The sequence below is a fragment of the Zea mays genome, chromosome 9 (assembly GCF_902167145.1).
Source record: "Zea mays cultivar B73 chromosome 9, Zm-B73-REFERENCE-NAM-5.0, whole genome shotgun sequence".
NCBI lineage: Eukaryota > Viridiplantae > Streptophyta > Magnoliopsida > Poales > Poaceae > Zea > Zea mays.
The window spans coordinates 161,613,697-161,633,146 of record NC_050104.1 but is presented as its reverse complement, the minus strand read 5'-3'; the positions used below and the strand labels follow the sequence as shown (position 1 = coordinate 161,633,146).

The 19,450-nt window shown below is 50.9% G+C and overlaps 1 protein-coding gene across 10 annotated transcripts in view; it reads left to right on the top strand.

Moving 5' to 3' along the window:
• Window positions 1–1,524, top strand: part of LOC100502409 (uncharacterized) — a 59,469-nt gene extending 57,945 nt beyond the window's left edge. For all 10 annotated transcript variants that reach the window (XM_020543813.3, XM_020543811.2, XM_020543809.2 and 7 more), the window contains 3 exons: window positions 377–625; window positions 843–944; window positions 1,023–1,524. In XM_020543813.3, the coding sequence (XP_020399402.1) occupies window positions 377–625; window positions 843–944; window positions 1,023–1,160 (489 nt within the window). In that variant the 3' untranslated portion in view covers window positions 1,161–1,524. The remainder of the gene's footprint in view (window positions 1–376; window positions 626–842; window positions 945–1,022) is intronic.
• The last annotated feature ends 17,926 nt before the right edge of the window (window positions 1,525–19,450 follow it).

Genomic DNA, 19,450 nt, shown 5'->3' with positions numbered 1-19,450 from the left:
TTTGGTCATGTTATTATCATTGGCACTCATGATGTGCTGCTTTGATGTGCCACAGCCCACTTAAGTAATTATGAGGTCACAACACGATGCGTTTCTGCAGAAGAATAAAAAATGGCCTACCTCATCTTTGTTTGCTCTTTGAGAAAGATCCAAACTTGCATGAGGCTTTGATTTGCCTTATCAATGCATCTCTCCCACCAGCCAGTATATTTGAACGTCTTGCTAATTAGCTTTTGCTAAGGTCCTACCTCACAGCATATAGATGGCAGAACCTTCACCAGGAATTGCATTAATTTGTTTATTTTTTGTTCTGTAATTCTTTCTTTTTCTAAAGAAACATGGTTTCTACCTCTAACCTCCTTTAATCAATATATAGGCTGTGCAACAACTGCAACAGAACAAGGCTAATGCATCTGCATCAGTGCAGCAGATTAAACATACGCCTACGATGGACAGTTTCCAGATTGAAACAGCTACCGAGATGTTCACAAATCTCATAACAAGTTTTGATACAGAGGGCCGCTACCTTCTGTTGAATGCAATTGCAAACCAACTGCGCTATCCAAATAGCCATACACACTACTACTCCTTCATCATTCTGCATCTATTTGCTGAGGCTACCCAGGTATTGTGAGATGTTATTTGTATGGTTCTTGCTTTCTTGGGTTCAATGTTGTTCTTTCTGTAACAAACAACCTTCGCATGCTTTCACATCCCATTGCCTGTAGCACCTGATTTATTTTTGGAGGCTGCTACTGTTTAGTGTTTACCATATTGTATATTTGCTAATAGTATAGATTGTATGACATACCCTCCAATGTCCATGCGATGTGATTAAGCAGGAGATTATCCAGGAGCAAATAACAAGGGTTCTTCTGGAGCGTCTAATAGTGAACCGCCCCCATCCTTGGGGGTTACTTATTACTTCCATTGAATTGATAAAGGTATGTGACCTGTTTCTTTTCATGCGGTTGATTAAAATATTGCAAACACTATCACTAAATGTACCTTTCTTGTGTTAGAATCCGCGTTACAACTTTTGGAACCGGTCTTTTACACATAGTGCACCTGAGATTGAGAAACTGTTTGAGTCAGTGGCTAGGTCCTGCGGCGCAAAAGCTGTAGATGAAGGAATCAGTGTGCAGGATGGCAGTCACTAATAAAGTAATTTGCTTTGTTAGTGCTGTTTTTGTGCTATTTCGCACTGTAAATTGTGTGCTACCCTATCTGGGCTTGTACAGACCACGGAAATACATAGTGCGTCACGTCAGCTATTTGGGTGCCTGTGCTTTGCCTGGTAGCTAGGAATTACTATTGATCGCCAGATGCTCCAGGTGCAAATTTTTCCGTGGACTGGTTCACTTATTTGATTCAACTATGTCAGAATGGTAGATGGTGCGAACTTCAGCTTAGATAGTGAGTTGAGTTGCAGGCATGTTTGTAAATTATATTTTTGATGCCATTCTGTTTTCTCAGAGAACGGAACATTTCAAGATCAGTCTATACTCCTATGCCGTTTTAAAATTGCACACCAAATGGGATTGCAAGTAGAATGGATGGGTTTTTGGTGTTTGACGAATAATATGATTATTTGTGTTGGAGGACTTGGACTTAGATAAAGTGATGGTATAAATGATCAGGACTTCTAGCAATATATTATAAACTTCGATAAACTAACGAATTGATGATATGGATGATTAACATTTTAAGCAAGATATTATAAACCATGTTGAATATTTAAGACATGTCAAAAGTATAAAACACTTAGTAGAAGATTGGGCACAAAGACAAATAAAAGTAGAAGCTATCAAAGTTTACATCAAAGTTTAGACAGAGATAGTTGAATTGGAAGTGTTTTATGATTTTGGATATACTTATATTAACAAGACTTTAAGTTGTAAACTTTTTTATTAACTTTTTAAAAACTTTAGAATCAAATTCAGAGATTGGAGTAAGAAGTTATGTCTAAAATTTGAAAGTGGGTTTGCGCTAAAAAAGCAATATTGGGCATGTTTGTTGCACATATCTGTTGGACATAGGATACAATAGTCGGGGATAAGATCCCAGATCCTTGGGGCCCATTGGTCAGCGAGCGTGCTAAGGAAAAGTCTTTGGCGATTGGGGCTCGTCGGTCAACTGGAGGAAAAATGAAATGTCTATTCTGTAAGCATCTACCTCTGGATTAACCCCGCGGCACCGAGCTCGAGGTCGGACGTGGCGAAACCAGATAAGGGGTCGGGCGAGCCAAAGGGAAACATCCCTCGTTCGGCTCGAGTTCGACCCGCCATAAGTGATCGGTTGCATTAACTATGATTGGCGTCGAGCCAAGGCAGAGGCGCCAGTTCGCCTCTCACTCATGGCCTACGAGCCCCTCGGGCTGTGGTGCACTCATAACTTACGAACCTCTTGGACTGTGGCGCATTTATGGCTCGCCCTCCTGCGGCGCACTCATGACCTATCTGGACTAGACCTGAATGCGCAGACTGTAGGACACAACAAGACAAGTCGCATCGAGCCTCAGGCTACGAAGGCTAGGGGTTGGCGTAGTTCGAATAATGGCGCTCGGGCCCTACGCTGCCAACACCGTCCGCTATAAAGAATACAAGACAACCAGGCGACCCCGGGGCTCATGGACGCACGTGGCTTCACCGGGGCACAACGCTCGGTTTTACCATCGCCCAGTGACTCCTTGAGGAAGCCACCGCCACTCGACCCCCTCATTGGTCTATAAAAGAGGAGGTCAGTCATAGGGAGAATAGAGACACATAGAAGGGGGGAACAGACGCCCAGACGGACACCGAGACACAGACGACGTACCGACGGGTGAAAGTAGGACGCACCGACGAGGACCTAGAGGCCGAAGCCTCGCTGCCAAGCCAAGACTTAATTTGGGCTCCACTCTTTAGCCCTTAGCTCCGCCTCCTCCACCATAAGAGACTTGGGAGCCTCTCCCCTCTCTCTCTCGCCCGCTTGTAACCCCTACCACGAGCATTGATCAACAATTGTGCCGGTAGTGCAAGCCACCGAAGATTGGATATAGGGACATTCTGCTCGAACTAGTATAAATCTTGTACCCACCGCGCACACTGTCCAGAGCCTAGAACACACACAAATTTACATGTCGGAGCTAGGTTGTGTGAAGATCGTAAAGAGCATGATGAAGAGTGGTGGCTACGGGTCCTTGCAGATTCATCTTCGTTGGAAGAATCATCCCAAGTCTTGACACTTGTAAGCGCCTTGCCTTTGCTCCTCGTCTTGTTGGGTTCGACCGAATTTGGACAATTATCTCGAAAGTGGCCCTTCTCCCACATACAAAACATCATCTCTTTCTTTGTCTTTTCTTGTCAATGTTAAAGAGAAGATCCTCGACCTGCAGGGGCACACCCATTAGATTAATCTTGTGAATCATCCTCATTTCCTTTCTGATGCATCAGACTGTTTCTTCGTCCTCAAAGAATGATGTAGAGGCTTGATCATCATTATCTTCTTCCTCTTCTTCACTTGAGGAGCTTGAGCTTGGAGCCTTCTTTTGCAAAAAAAAACATACGACTTTGAAGAAGTTGGCTCCTCGTCTTGACCATCTTGTGTGATATTTAAAATGCCACAATCTTCTCGATCATGAGTGTCGAGGTCATTTGGCTCAAATCTTCCAAGTTGTGAAGAATGGTGATAATGATCCCATATTTTCTTTGTGGTAGCAAGGAGATGATTTTCCTCACAATGTATGCATCACCTAGCTTATTAATTCCAATAGAATTGAGATCATTGATAATTAGATTCAAACGAGAATACATATATCTAACAAGCTTATTTTCTTTCATAGCAAAAGAATTATACTCACTTAATATTATGCAATGTTTTTGCTCATGCACATTTGATGTGTCGTCATGAATCTCATGTAATTTAAGTCAAATCTCATAAGCATTTTTCAAAGTGAATAATTGATTGAAAATGTCTATGCTAAAAGATTCATAAAAGAGATTTTTAGCTCTAGCATTCAGACGAATTTCTTTCTTGTCACTCGCGGTGAGCTTCTTGAGATTCTTAGGTGGTTTCATCCTGTCGCGAGTGACTCTCGAAACACATAGATCAATCGCTTCTAGGTAACAAGCCATTGTAGCATATAATAAGGGAAGTTTGTGCCGTCAAAGTATGGTGGCCTATGAATATCGATCTCCTTACTCTATAAAGCGTCGGCTCTATTAGCAGTGAAGCTAAAACATTCCAAATGAACCTAGCTTTGATACCAATTGAAAGGAATTGAGACACCTAAGACGGGGGTGGGTGAGTTACGGCATGTTTGGTTTGTGGCTAAATGTGCCACACTTTGCCTAAGGTTAGTCATCCAAATTGAATAACTAACCTTAGGCAAAAAAGTTAGGCAAAGTGTGGCAATTAAGGTAACGAACCAAACATGCCTATAGTACTTCTAAAAAATCTCGCTCTCAACTAGGCTATAAATGAATCCCTAGAACAAAACCTATGCAAATAAGAAAAGTAGATTGTGCAGACTAGGTTTTGTCTAAGTGTTGCTATCTCTATCGCAAAAGGAGTTATGCAACCTATGTTCCAATCCTAAATATTCTAACTAAGAATAATAAAGATTGCAACTTAAGTAATCCATGTAAATGAAGAAGTTGAAGATAAAGGTAGAAAAACAAACTCTCATGGATGACGCCAGTATTTTTACCGAGGTATCTGAAACCACGCAAGGTCCCGACTAATCCTCGTTGTTGCACCTACGCAAAGGGTAGCTCATGCGAGGGTCAAGCACCACAGACGAGTAACTCTGTAGAGAGCGTCATGCTTTCTCCATACACAAGTGGTGCTCCGCTTCTGGCTCCTCTCATACGCTCCCTATCGTCTTCATTGTCGAGCTTCCAGCCAAAACGCCACATGCCTCGTTCCCTCTAGTACACGGTGGCAGTAGTATCACAAACACGATTGATACGGTCTCGTAAGACTCGTCCCACTCGGTACAATTACAACGGCTCGCGCAAGAGTAGAGGGGTTTGGTGGGTTTTTCTAAACTTACTCAACTAACTAGGAATCACCTAATGAAAGGGAAATGTGCGTTGGACCATTTCCAGTTGTTTTGGTAATTAAATTCTAGACAAATTACTATGAACTAACACTCCTCTTATGAGCATGAGCACAAGTGTTTAGAAAGCAAATTGAAGCAATCAAGTCCAAAAAGATTGAGGAAAATAAGAAAATCACTTTTGGACTTGTAATTGGGTATTGCAAACCTCTATGAATCAAAAAGATAAAGGTATGTTTCTAGCACTTAGTCATTTATTTTAGGTGCTAACAATGTTCATCTAAGTGCTAGGGAACCTCTCAAGTCGAGCCAAATTGGAGTGAAGAAGTTTGGCCAAGTTTGGGCCAATCTGGGCCTCACCAGACAGTCACCTGAGACGCCCTTGGGCAAGTCAGAGATGCGCTTGGGCGAATCGTGACTACGCTCGGGCGAGTCAGAGATGCACTTGGGCGAGTCGTGACTACGCTCGGGCGAATCGTGACTGCGCTTGGGCGAGTCGGAGGTGCTCTCGGGCGAATCGGAACGACATCTCCCATAGAGGTTGGCCTCGGGCGAATCAGAATCGTGTCTCCTACAGAGGTTGGCCTCGAGCGAATCGGAACCGTGTCTCCCGCGGAGGTTAGCCTCGAGCGAATCGGAATGGTGTCTCCCGTAGAGGTTGGCCTTGAGTGAATTGGAACCACGTCTCCCTCCAAGGTTGGCCTCGATTGAATCTGAACTGTGTCTCCCGCCCGGAGTTGGCCTTGGGCGAGTGGCCTCGAGCGAGTCGTGGCCTCAGACAAGTCGTGACTTAGGTCCCTCGTGCCTTGTCCGGTGGCCCATGCGACCGTAGGCGCGCAACGGTCACCTCGACTGTAGAAGAAAACAAATCGTAGACAGAGAAGACTGATTGCTTCCCAAATGAAGAACCAACGGCTCCTAGGCTCCTTGGAGCTATAAAAGGGACACCTAGGCGCATGGAGCCGGTACCCAAGCATCATAAGAGCATACAACTACTCTGAGACTCCGCGATGATGCTTTGGTTTATTAGAGAGAGATTTGAGCGCGTTTGAGTTGAGACTCTGTCGGTTTTCATTCGTGCGCTCTTTTCTTCACTTGTGTCGTGTGTGTGTTGCTACTCACTCCCTTAGTCTTGTTCTTGATTGTGATCATATTGTGTAAGGTGTGAGAGACTCCAACTTGTGGATATTCTTCACAAATAGGAATATACTATAAGGAAGACAACTGGTGTACTCAAGTTTGATCTCTGGATCACTTGAGAGGGGCTGTGGAACCCTCGTCCATTGGGACACCACGACGTGGAGGTAGGCCTTCGGCCGAACCATGGGATAAATCGTTGTGTCTCATTGTCTACTTACTTTCATTACTATTTTGTTCTTCCTAGCTCTCCACTTCACTTTCATTATTGCTCTAGTTTCAATACACATTTTGTGAGAGCAATTAAGTGAAGAAATCCTCCTTCTATTCTCAATTGAACTTGGTTTTAGATTTCACTAACCCCGTTTATAGACCAAGTTTGTTGTTTTTAGTTAAATTTTTGTAGGATCACCAATTCACCCTCCTCTAGGTGCTCTCACATAGAGCAAGCACAATAGCGGTCTAACTAACCTAAGCACCTCGCAATGCACCTACGCTAATCACCGAGTGTTTCTATTAAGCACTTGGGTGTATGAGCTCTTGGAAATGTTTATAACATGTGTTGATATGTTGCTTGGGCTCCCACAACTCCAAATGGCCGGGTGGTGTGGTATATATAGAGCCCCAACAAAAACTAGTCGTTAGAAAGTAGTTCTACAACTTTCTGTGGTGCAGAGGACAGGTGCATCGGACCGTCCGATGATGCACCGGGCCAGCCACGTGTACTAGCCATTAGAGGTAGTCGTTTGAGCTTCTAAAGATGGTGCACTGGACCGTTCGGAGTTGGCGCACCGGACCGTCATGTGGCGCAGAACATGATGCTTCGTATTTTGGCCATAACTTTTAGCTCCGAACTCCGATTTCAGTGATTTTGTACTTTTTGAAAGCTTATAAAATTCTCTACATCCCAGAGTTGAATCCATATCATTTTGAGTAAATTGTCCTTCTCTTGAGTCTTCTAACTTCTTTTCTTGGCCCTTTTGGTCTTGTGTATTGGACTTGTGCTAAGTATTTGTAAGTAGGAGTCTTTTATGTCTTCTTTTGAGGTGTTGCATCCTCAGAGACTAAGTCCAATCCACTTCACATCATGTGAACTACAAAACACAAACACTTGAAAAACATTAGTCCACAAGGTTATGTTGATCATCAAACACCAAAATCCTTAATCAAATGGGTCGAGTCCCCTTTCCTTACAACTGTCAACCCTTTCATGCTTGCGCACACCTTAACAATAGTTGTATTGGGAGAAGTTGTAGTCTTGAGAGATCACACCAACTACGTTTATGGTGTGATCGTCACAGTGTACTAAAGGCAACAAGGTACATGCGTTTCAACCGGAGGCTTGATAGTGGAGACAACGATGAGCATCTGAAAGTGGTAAGAACCGGAGCACCACTTGCACCCGGAGAAGGCCCAGATCTATCTATGGAATTACCTGATCAGGAGCTTGTTCTCACGTGGGCTTCCCATGTGTGGGGCTCCTATGAGGATTATTAAGAAGCTTGCACACTTCTTGATACCTAGGTAAAAATATTGGCACGTAAATGGGAGTTTGTATCTTTATTGTATTTAAGCTTTCTCATTTATATGTGTCGGAGAGGAAATTCTCCGGCCGGGTGGCGGAACGCACCCGCCCTAAATCCTAAGATGAGGAGGGGCCTAAGCGTTTTGCCTGTCTGCTAGATGGTTGATGAACACGAGTGGACACAAGGATTTTGAGTGGTTCAGGCCGCCGGAGCGTAATACCCTACTCTACTTTGTGTTGTATTGAGTCTGTGAGCTTGAGAGCTTGTGTGAAAGTCTATCTGAGGGTCTGAGTGAACCTCCCTTGTAACGTCGTGTGCCTTTCCTTTTATAGCTCAAGGGAGGCACGTACAAGGATGCTGGGCCCCGACATGTGGGCCCAGGAACATAACGGAAGGAATATATTATAAGAGTAACTAACGCCTGTGCAATCTCCTGGCGCCCTGATGTCCGTAGTCCACACAACATTGACACGCGGAGGCTGCTTCCTTGGTGACGTACGAGTAATGATGAGCGTAGTGCACGCGGCAGTATGGGCGTACCGTCTGCCAATGGAATGGACAGGCACGCCGCCTGTGGAACAGGCTGGTCACCGCCTGCCATCGGAATGGACAGGTCTCATTAAATGTGGAGGCGGAACATCGCCTGCCATCGGAATGGACATGGCTCATTAAATGCGGAGGCGGCACATTGCCTGCTAGTGGAATGGACAGGGCTCAATAAATGCGGAGGCGGTACACCGCCTGCCAGTGGAATGGACAGGCGGCGTGCCTTATCCTTAATAAATGCAGAGGCCGCGCAGCCCAGAGGCCTTACGTTAGGCTCCGCCCGTTGGCTTACGTCACGTACACCATGCCACGTGGCAGCATTGGGGCTCCGCCTGTGCGGGGAGCAGAAGCGTAAACGATAAGGTCCGGACACGTGTCGGCTCTGGACCGCCGCCTGGCCTTGATTAAGGCCTGGGTATTCTCTGTCCCAGAATCTCAGGACCCTGCTGTGAGCGGCCCGGACCCCACATAGAGGGGTCCGGACCCCATGCTAAGGGTTCGGTTTGCGCCCGTGGGGGTCCTGGACCTTACCCGGAAGCCCAGTCTGTACATACAGGGGTCTGGCACTTTCCCATGAGGGTCCGGACTCACTGTTGATACCTTGGAGTATATCATCTTCTCTGGCCACGTGGCGGCCCTGGAACCGTCCACGTGGAGGGGTCGGGTGCTGTCGCTGGCCCAGAGTAGTCGCCCGATGCTGGGGCGAGCCATGGTCTGGTCCCACGCACAACTCCTTTACCACGCGACTAAAGATAGCCACGTGGGTACTACGCCTTCATACGGTAGTAAGGGGTACCCCTGTTTTAGGGTACTGATAGTGGCCCCCGGGCCCACCTCAGGGGAGGACGTGAGCCTACAGGTGGGGCTAATAGCCTGATTGGTGATTGGCGCGCCGCTTCCGTGCGTCTGCTGACGTACTACCCGTCAATCCGCCTTCGGTCACGCCAGCTGCCATATTTGTCCCCGCGGCTGACTGACCAGCGGCCCCCACGCCTAAAGGCTTCGTCGGGTCACACGCGGGGCGCCTTGATACCGCTGCCTTGGTTTAAAAAATCACCTTCTGTCTTCCGCCGCGGCCTCGAGGAGGCGCAGTACCGGCGCGAGCGACGGTTCGCTCTTTTCGCACCCGGTATCCGACACCCAAGGAGTATGACTCGTGGGCCTGGGCCCCCGTGTCATAGACTGGGCTGTTGTTTCTTGCGGCGGGGATGAAGAGGCGCGCTACCGCGGGCGGCGGTTCGCTCTTCGAGCGTGTGCGGCGGTTCGCTTTTTCCGCACTCGGAGACCAGCACTCCAGCTGTATGACTTGTGGGACCGGACCCCCGTGTCAGAGACTGGGCCGCCTGGGCGTCAGGTGTGCGTCAGACGGGATTTCCTGTAGCGTCTCAGGGCGTGAGCGGGAGAGTCTGCCTTGAAAAGGGATTCACCCCGCGTGCAACAGTTACGCTTTCGCATTCTCTCCCAATCGTTGCGCCCTTTCGCCTTTGAGCTCTCTTCGCCCCTTTGCATTCGCGCTCTCCTGCTCTACACCCGCGCCGCCGCCGACGCCATGACTTCACTTGGCCATCCCGAGCGTTTCCAGTCTGAGAGGGCGCTCAACCTGGTGCGCCACCTGCTTGGATGGAGCACGCCGGTGCACGCCGGAAGGATCCGCGCCAGCACCACTCCCCTCGGCGATCTCGCCGCTGGGGAGTTCGTGTTGTTCGTCTCCTACCTCTCCTGCAGGTTGGCGCTGCCGATCTCGCCTTTCTTCTTGCTGCTGTTGGAGGAGCTCGGGCTCCAGCTTCAGCACCTCACGCCCCACTCCATCCTCCAGGCAGCCATCTTCGTCCACCTCTGCGAGATGTTCGTGGGGGTGGCCCCCTGCACCTCCCTCTTCCGCTATTTCTTCGTGTTGGTGAAGTCTGGGAAGGCAAAGGACCACCTCGGCGCCTACTACTTCCAGACAAGGTCAGATTCAGTCGTGGCCTACATCCCTACCCTTGGCGGTGCAAGGTGGGAAAACTGGCTCGGCGACTGGGTGATTGCCAGCGCCGAGGCCAACGACCTCCTCGTCTTGCCGAGTGACGGGCCAGCACTCGACCGGAAGCAATGGAGGGCCAAGCCATCCCTGGCGCCGGAGTTCCTGCTCGTGCTGGACAGAATCAAGACCTTGGCAACCGGTGGTCTAACCTCCATGCATGTGGTCGGCGACTTCCTGAAGCGTCGGACCGCGCCGCTGCAGAGGAGGGCACGCATGTGTTGCTGGTTCACCGGCCCAAACGACATCGACCGGATCCAGCGCGGGCCGGGTACCGACCTGTCCTGGGAGGAGCTGGAACTTCTAGTGAAGGGGATTACTGGTGAGTCCTTCGTCCCTGAGTCCCTAATCCTCCCCCAGGGCATCCCTGCGCTCTGCGACGACCCAAGGTTGAGGACGGCGATCTTGGCCATGCTGCCGACCTTCGACGAGAGCGGCGTGGCGGTTCGCCAGACTGGCGGCCGGGACCCCCACCGCGGGATCCGGATCTCCGATGCACCGGCTGGAGGCCCCCAGTGTGCCGGCGTGGCTCCCAACGCCCCGGCCGCGGCCCCCCGCCCCTTGGACAAGGGCAAAAGGGCTGCAGGCAGTTCCTCCGCCCCATGGGTCATTTATTTCAGACCCCCCAGAAGTGTCAAAGAACTGCTGGTGGGGTAGAGGAGGCCGGCTCCCAGGCCCAGGGCGCGCAGAGGCGCGTCAGTCCTCCGCCACCACCACCATCAGGGCCACCGCCACCACAACCACCACCACCATCGGTCCCGTCGCCGCCACCACCACCCGGGGGTGATCTCCCCCAGGGGCACCAGCAGCAGCAACAACAGCAGCAGCAGCGGCAACAACAACTGCAATCGCCCCGCTTCCAGGGTCGCTGGAAAGTCCAGGGCCCCAAGTGAGTGTAGCCCCTTTTTTTTGATTAGTCTATTTATCATGCCGACGGGTCTTAACCCATCCTTTGCTTGTCAGGGCCTCCTCCCCCTCTGCTCCCAAGGTCGCGCCTCCTCTGCCAGATATCATGCCCGCTGGTGGGTCCGGCACTCAGCAGCAGGCATCTGCTGGGAGTGGTGCCGGCGGTCCACCCCCGGCTGCTGCAAACTCCGCCGACGGCTACCGCAGCCTCAACGACGGCGATGCCGTCGAGTACATCGTCGGCAGCGGTGGAGGAGGGCCCAACTGCGCCTACCCCCACCATCAAGGGCGACGCGGGGGGCGCGTCTAGCTCCATCCCGCCGCCCACTCTGGAGGAGCCGGAGGTGGTTTTTAGGCAGCGGCTCCGGTCCAGCACCGAGCCAGAAGCAGCGCTAGTTCCCTTCCCCCGGGTGCTGTCTCGTGCCCATCAGGCTCTTCATGAGACTGAGTGCACCAAGGCGGCGTCCCGCCAGTTCGCCTCCGAGCGATCCGAGCTCGAGCGGGACCGCAAGGATTACAAAAAGGACCTCCGATCCAGAAGGTGTACGCCCGAGAGCTGGAGGCGAGCCGGAAGGAGAAGAGGTTGGCCAAGAGGGAGGAGGCCTTGAACCAGAGGGAGGAGGTCGTCACAGAGCTTTGGGCCAAGCTGAGTGCCATGGACAAGATCCTGGAGGAGCAGCGGATCCAGCAGACCGCGGATGTGGAGAGGCTGCAAAAGCTGCAGCAAGAGCTCGAGGGCAAGGCCAGCGACGCTGCCCTCACCGAGGAGAAGCTTAAAGCGAAAGGAGAGTCCTTGGATAGGCGGGAGACGGACCTCGCTAGGCGGGAGAAGGATCTCGCCTTCAGGGAGGAAATGCTTGAAAGGCGGGAGAAGTTGTTGGCCGAGCATGAGCTTGAGGCGGAGAAGGAGTGGAGGCTGGAGGAGCGGGTCTGCCAGTTCGAAGCGGCGCAGGCGGCGCCGAGTCCCCATGTGGCGGAGGCTGCCAAGAAGGCCCTGGAAGATCTCCAGGCAGAACACCGCGCCGGGGTCCAACGGATAGCTGAGTGGGCCGGCGAGGCGAGCACGGCGCTGGTGCCATTGGGGATAAGTCCCATCCCGGTGTCGGGGCCGCCAGCGTCGATCTCCGACGCCCTTCCGGTGCTGGACTCCGCCGCCGAACGCCTCCGTCGCCTAAACCAACTCCTCGGCGCCCGCCTGGAGGCAGAGGGCAGCAGGCTCTGCTGGGCGGTGGTTGATTACGTGCTGACGTGCTTCCGGAGCCACGATCCGGCCATGTCTTTGGCGCCGGTGCTCGACGGTTCGGTGGCCGCCACAGAAGACGCCGCCTGGGAGAGCGTCCAAGACGTCGTGGAGACGGTGGCCACGCGCTTCCAGCGCGACCCTACCGATGCCGAGTAGCTCGTACCTGCAGAGATAAGGCTAGGGTTCCGCTTGAAGGCGGATGTAATAACTTTTGTTTTTGTAAGATACTTTTGGAAACTATCAATCAAACATCACTTATCTGTATGCTATTTGTCTTCGCTGTGTGTAGTGTTACTAACTCCTCCCTAGTACTTGGCCCCCCTGGGATGTAGGCTCGACGTGTCGAGGTTGGATACCAGTATACCTAAGGGAAAATTAGTTGTCTGGTCCCTAGGTTGGGACCTGGACCTGCACACAGCTTTGGCTTTGAAGTGTTAGTAGCACACTCATAGGACCCATCGTCTGGTATCTGCCATCCTTTGATTCATGCAACAGGACATACAGGATTTAGCCTGGGAAACCAAGCTTTATGCCCGGACCTACAAGATCATAGCTCCAAATACTAGGGCACCCGTTGCAGAGTGGTGGAGGTGCAGGCTTAGGGTACGAGACCAGGCTAAATGGCTACACAGCTCCGGACCACTCCAGGAAACAAGCGCTCATTCTCTAGAACCGGATCCATAGGTTGCCGGACCCCCTGTATCAGGATAGGGGTCCCGAACTGCAAGCCTGGTTTACTCAATACATATGTCATCATACCAGCAAGGGTGGGAACTGTATGGGTGGGTCAGATAAAAAATAATATCTGGAAACTATAGCAGAATAAAACCATCACAGAAGCACATCTGGGGGGGTAAATCCTTTCTTTATAACTTGATATGCATGGGTGCAGACCAACAGGCCGGGCTTATGAGGGCGGACCTCACCGAACTGACGTACACATATGCACAACCTAGTTACAAAAAGAAGAAACCTTAACCCCTCAGACTTGCTCCTATGGATAGAACTTACGGAGATGCTCTATATTCCAGGGGTTGGGAAGAGGCACTCCTTCAGTTGTGGCAAGGCAGACACACCTGGGTCGGCATACTTCCGTCACCTTGAAGGGTCCTTCCCAACTGGGGGAGAGTTTGTGGAGCCATTCTCAGTTCAGTACTCGCCTTAGGACTAGGTCCCCGACACCGAGCTCCCTACTATGCACGAACCGTTGGTGGTAGCGCCTGAGCGCCTGGTTGTACCGTGCATTTTGGATCGCCGCTTGCCATCTGCGCTCGTCGATGAAGTCCACGTCCTCACGTCGTAGTTGTTCCTATATAGACTCATCAAACGACTGGACCCGTGGGGAGCCCATAAGGATTTCTGGGGGAAGGCAGGCTTCGGCCCCGTAGACCAGGAAGAATGGGGTCTCCCCGGTAGCTCGGCTGGGTGTGGTCCAGTTCCCCCATAGTACAGACGGAAGCTCGTTGACCCAATTTGCACCATGCTTTTTCAAGCAGTCATAGGTGCGTGTCTTGAGTCCTCTAAGGATTTCTGCGTTTGCCCTCTCCACCTGGCCGTTGCTCTTGGGATGAGCCACAGACGCAAAGCAGAGCTAGGTGTCGATGCCCTCGCAATACTCCTGGAAGAGCCGACTTGTAAACTGGGTCCCGTTGTCCATAATGATACGGCTTGGGACCCCAAATCTGCTGACGGTCGACTTAAGGAAGGCAACAGCAGCACCCTGGGTGATGCTGACCACAGGGGTGGCCTCAGGCCACTTCGTGAACTTTTCGATGGCGACGAAGAGGAAACAGTACCCGCCGACGGCCCTGGGGAATGGTCCCAGGATATCCACCCCCATACGGTGAATGGCCAGGAGGGTGGAATCATCTGCAGAGCCTGAGCTGGTGTGTGTATCTGCTTTGCATGGAACTGACACGCCTTGCAGAACTTTACCATCTCAGCTGCATCCTGGAGAGCGGTTGGCCAGTAGAAGCCGTGCCGGAAGGCCTTACCGACCAGCGTGCGGGATGACGAATGACTTCTGCACTCACCTCCATGGATCTCCGCGAGCAACTCGCGGCCCTCCTCCTGGGTGATGCACCGCATGAGAATACCGTTGGCGCCACGGGCCCCCGTGTCAGAGAATTTCCTGGGGCGGGCAGGGGTCCGGAGCCAACACGTGTTCAGACCTTATTGTTTACGCTTCTGCTCCCCACCCAGGCGGAGCCCTGATGCTTCCACGTGGCATGGTGCACGTGACGTAAGCCAACGGGCGGAGCCTGACGTAAGGCCTCTGGGCTGCGTGGCCTCTGCATTTATTGCGGATAAGGCACACCGCCTATCCATTCCACTGGCAGGCGATGTGCCGCCTCCACATTTAATGAGCCCTGTCCATTCCACTGGCAGACGATGTGCCGCCTCCGCATTTATTGAGCCCTGTCCATTCCACTGGCAGACGATGTGCCGCCTCCGCATTTAATGAGCCCTGTCCATTCCGCTGGCAGGCGATGTGCTGCCTCCGCATTTAATGAGACCTGTCCATTCCGCTGGTAGGCGGCGACCCTACCTGGCGCGCCAAATGTCGGAGAGGAAATTCTTCGGCCAGGTGGCGACCCTACCTGGCGTGCCAAATATCGGAGAGGAAATTCTCCGACCGGGTGGCGGAACGCACCCGCCCTAAATCCTAAGATGAGGAGGGGTCTAAGCGTTTTGCCTGTCTGCTAGATGATTGATGAACACGAGTGGACAGAAGGATTTTGAGTGTTTCAGGCCGCCGGAGCGTAATACCCTACTCCACTTTGTGTTGTATTGAGTCTGTGAGCTTGAGGGCTTGTGTGAAAGTCTATCTGAGGGACTGAGTGAACCTCCCTTGTAACGTTGTGTGCCTTCCCTTTTATAGCTCAAGGGAGGCACATACAAGGATGCTGAGCCCCGACATGTGGGCCCAGGAACATAACAGAAGGAATATATTATAAGAGTAACTAACGCCTATGCAATCTCGTGGCGCCCTGATGTCCGCAGTCCACACAATATTGACACGCAGCGGCTGCTTCCTTGGTGACGTACGCGTAATGATGAGCGTAGTGCACGCGGCAGTATGGGCGTACCATCTGCCAATGGAATGGACAGGTACGCCGCATGCGGAACGGACTGGTCGCCGCCTGCCAGCGGAATGGACAGGTCTCATTAAATGTGGAGGCGGCACATCGCCTGCCAGCGGAATGGACAAGGCTCATTAAATGCGGAGGCGGCACATCGCCTGCCAGTGGAATGGACAGGTGACGCACCTTATCCTCAATAAATGCAGAGGCCGCATAGCCAAGAGGCCTTACGTCAGGCTCCGCCCGTTGGTTTACGTCACGTACACCATGCCACGTGGCAGCATCGGGGCTCCGCCTGGGCGGGGAGCAGAAGCGTAAATGATAAGGTCCGGACACGTGTCGGCTCCGGACCCCCGCCTGGCCTTGATTAAGGCCTGGGTATTCTCTGTCCCAGAATCTCGAGACCCTGCTGTGAGCGGCCCGGACCCCACATAGAGGGGTCCAGACCCCATCCTAGGGGTCCGGTTTGCGCCCGTGGGGGTCCTGGACCTTACCCGGAGGCCCGGTCTGTATATACAGGGGTTCGACACTTTCCCATGGGGGTCTGGACTCACTGTTGATACCTTGGAGTATATCATCTTATCTGGCCACGTGGCGGCCCCGGAACCGTCCACGTGGAGGGGTCGGGTGCTGTCGCTGGCCTAGAGTAGTCGCCCGAGGCTGGGGCGAACCATGGTCTGGTCCCACGCACAACTCCTTTACCACGCGACTAAAGATAGTCGCGTGGGTACTACGCCTTCATACGGTAGTAAGGGGTACCCCTATTTTAGGGTACTGACAATATGTTTACCTTTGGTTGTGTGCTTTGTCTTATTAGCTTAGGTATAAGGCTAGTGGGTAGGTCTAGAACTTATGTTGCAATTTTTTTGTGGTAGATATAACAACACTTAGTTGAAACCTTAGTTGCACATATAAATGCTCGGTTATCCGCAAAAGTTTTGATTAAAAGAAAAAAAGGTTATGGATTAGTGCGGTTAGTTGTCATTATTCCTTAACCGTTGTTGAACCAACACTTTTATAAGAGGGGCGGATGTATACCTCTAGGACACCTTACTTCCCCTATTATAGTATTGGAATGGCTTTACCAAGAAGTCATTAATATAGATGTTAGGAGTGGCCCAACTAGGCCGAGTGGGGGTGGGAGCGTGGCCCAGCCTGCCTGCCCGCGGTACAAACGACAGGGTGATAGCATGAGGGGGCCAGGCCCGTATGTCGGTGGGAGGGGGCGATGGTGTGAGCGGGGAAGTGGACGGACACGGTTCAATTGAACTTGATCGATGCTGGTGAGCGGATCGCCGATGGTTCCTCGTTGACGCTCTGATTCTCTGGTCAGGGAGGGACAGGAGCACAGGGGTGGCTTACCGAGCACAATTCACAAGGTGATTTGTTCAATGGGGTTGCGAGGGAGGATGCCATGGCGAGGTGGTTTGCTGTCGTGGCTCGGCTATTCGACGGCGAGCTCTAGAGCTTGATCATGGTCGGGGCGAGTGGTGTGGCGATCGGGGTGAGCTGGTGATGCCTCTAGGGGGTTCAATTTTGCACGGGATTCTTAGTAGGGGGGCGAGGATGGCTCATGGATGATAGTGGGCGGTGATGCTTGCTTTGAGCAAGCCATCTCGAGGAAAGGGGAGGTGGTCGGGGGCTCGAGCGTTGCGGAAAAGCTCCAGGCGTGCTCCTTTTATAGGTGGTCGAGGAGGTGTGGCTCGCTCAGTGAGGCAGTGAGGGAGCAAGGGGGAGCGATGGAGGGTGGTCGATGATGTGACCACACATCGGGAAGTACATGGCCGACATGGTTGGGTGCGGGAGTGGTGAAAGAGGACTGGGCGGTGCATAACTCAACGAGACATGTTAGCGTGGCAAGGATAGTGGCTAGTGAGGATGCAACGATTGTCGTGCTCCTCTGCTTTGACGAGGACATCAGCGTTGACACGCGGGCCCCAATTGTCAGTGGGGGAGGGCTGAGGGACGCAAGGTACGCCGGTGTGGGTCGAGAGCTGGGCCGAGAAGGGGGAGGCGCGGGCATGGCTTCGGCCTGGGCCGAGATGGGTTGGGCCGAAAAGAGGGTGAGAGCACCTATAGGGGGTGAATAGGTGATCCTGTAAAAATAGCTCAACAAAACAAACTTGGTCTAATATTGGATTAGATATATCAAGAGCCAAGTCCGAATGAAGGGAGTGTGATGAGAAAACTTTTTCACTTAATTGCTTTCACAAGGTGAGTATTGAACTTAGAGCAATTATATAGTGAAGTGAAAGAGAGAAATCGCAATAAGATAAAGACAAGTGACACGTCGATTTTTATCCCGTGGTTCGGTCAAGTATAATATACTTGCCTACTCCACGTTGTGGTGTCCCAATGGACGAGGGTTGCACTCAACCCCTTTCAAGTGATCCAAATATTAACTTGAGTACCACAGTTCTCTCTTTATCTCAAGTTTATCCCATTGTGAGGAATCTCCACAATTTGTAGTCTCTCAAGCCTTACACAATTGATCTCGAATGAACACAAGAGTAAGGGGAGTAGACACACACACGAGACAAAGTCACAACAACACACACACAATCCTAGAGAAGAGCACAAAAGACAGCGCAGCAGAGTTACAACTTAAAACACGTGCTCGAATATTTAACTAGCAAAGCGATGGCGTGGTTGCAACGTCTCGGTGTTATAGAATGTTCAAGGGATGTTTGGTGTAGAGCTCCATGCGCCTAGGGGTCCCTTTTATAGCCCCAAGATACCTAGGAGTTGTTGGAGCTCCATTTGGAAGACCCTGGTTACCTTCTGTCTGCGGGTACACCAGACTGTCCGGTGGACACCAGACAGTGAACAGTGTGCGGGTAGAGAATCGCGTGATTGGCTGGTTTCCTGTTTTGGGAGGCATCATACTATCCGGTGGGTGGCACCGGACCGTCCGGTGCACCACTTGATCATTGGCCCTCGGTCGACCAGACTGTCCTGCGCTTCACTTGAACGGTCCGGTGAATTATAGCTGACGTAGGCAAGAATTCTCGAGAGGATGTAGTTGGTCGGACCGTGCACCGAACTGTCCGGTGCACACCGGATTGTTCGGTGGGTGGCACCAGACTGTCCAGTGCTACGCAGTCCAGCACAATTTTTCCTTTGTCTTTCTTGTTCTCTATTGCTCCTTTTGGCTTGACTTCATAAAGTCCCTAGCACTTAGACAAATATGATTAGTACTCAAAACAATTGACTAAGTGTCCAGAGCTTACCTTTTTTCACTTGGTCTCATATGGATTTGTATTATGACCTCTTTCAAGCTCAATTTGCTTCATATAGCTTTTCTCATTTTTCATGTTAGTCTAAACATAGTGTGATATGCATTTAATCACAAAAACAATATAGAAATGGCCCAAGGGCACATTTCCCTTTCAATCTTCCCCTTTTTGGTGATTTATGCCAACACATCAAAAGCAACTCAATAATGCACTAACCTATCCAAGTGCGAGCTAAAAAGTGCAAATTGATGTCAAATTGAAGACAAATAAAATTATCATAGGATTTGGCATATATGGATAATTTTTGCTACCACTTGGTTTGTTTTTTCAAAACAAATTCATTATCCTATCTCTATGTCAAAAACACTTTGCTTTGCCAAATAAAAATAACTTTCAAGACTAGTTTTGATAAAAAAACCAGAAACTCCCCCTTTTTCGCATAATCAAATTTCTCCGCCACGAGAGAACAGTTTTTGCAATAAGAGGGTTTTGATAAAAAACCAAGTATACTTACACTTAAAATTTTGAAAAATTCACAAGTGGTAGCTGATCTTGTTGCTTTAGCCTTAATTTCTCCCCTTTGGCATTGTGCACCAAACCAGAAGAACTAGTGGCCTTTTAACCTCATTGCCTTGCAAAAATTTCAACTAAAAGCCAAGGGCAACGAGAAAACCAAATAGGGACTTGGAGCAAAGGTCATTGATGCCGGAAT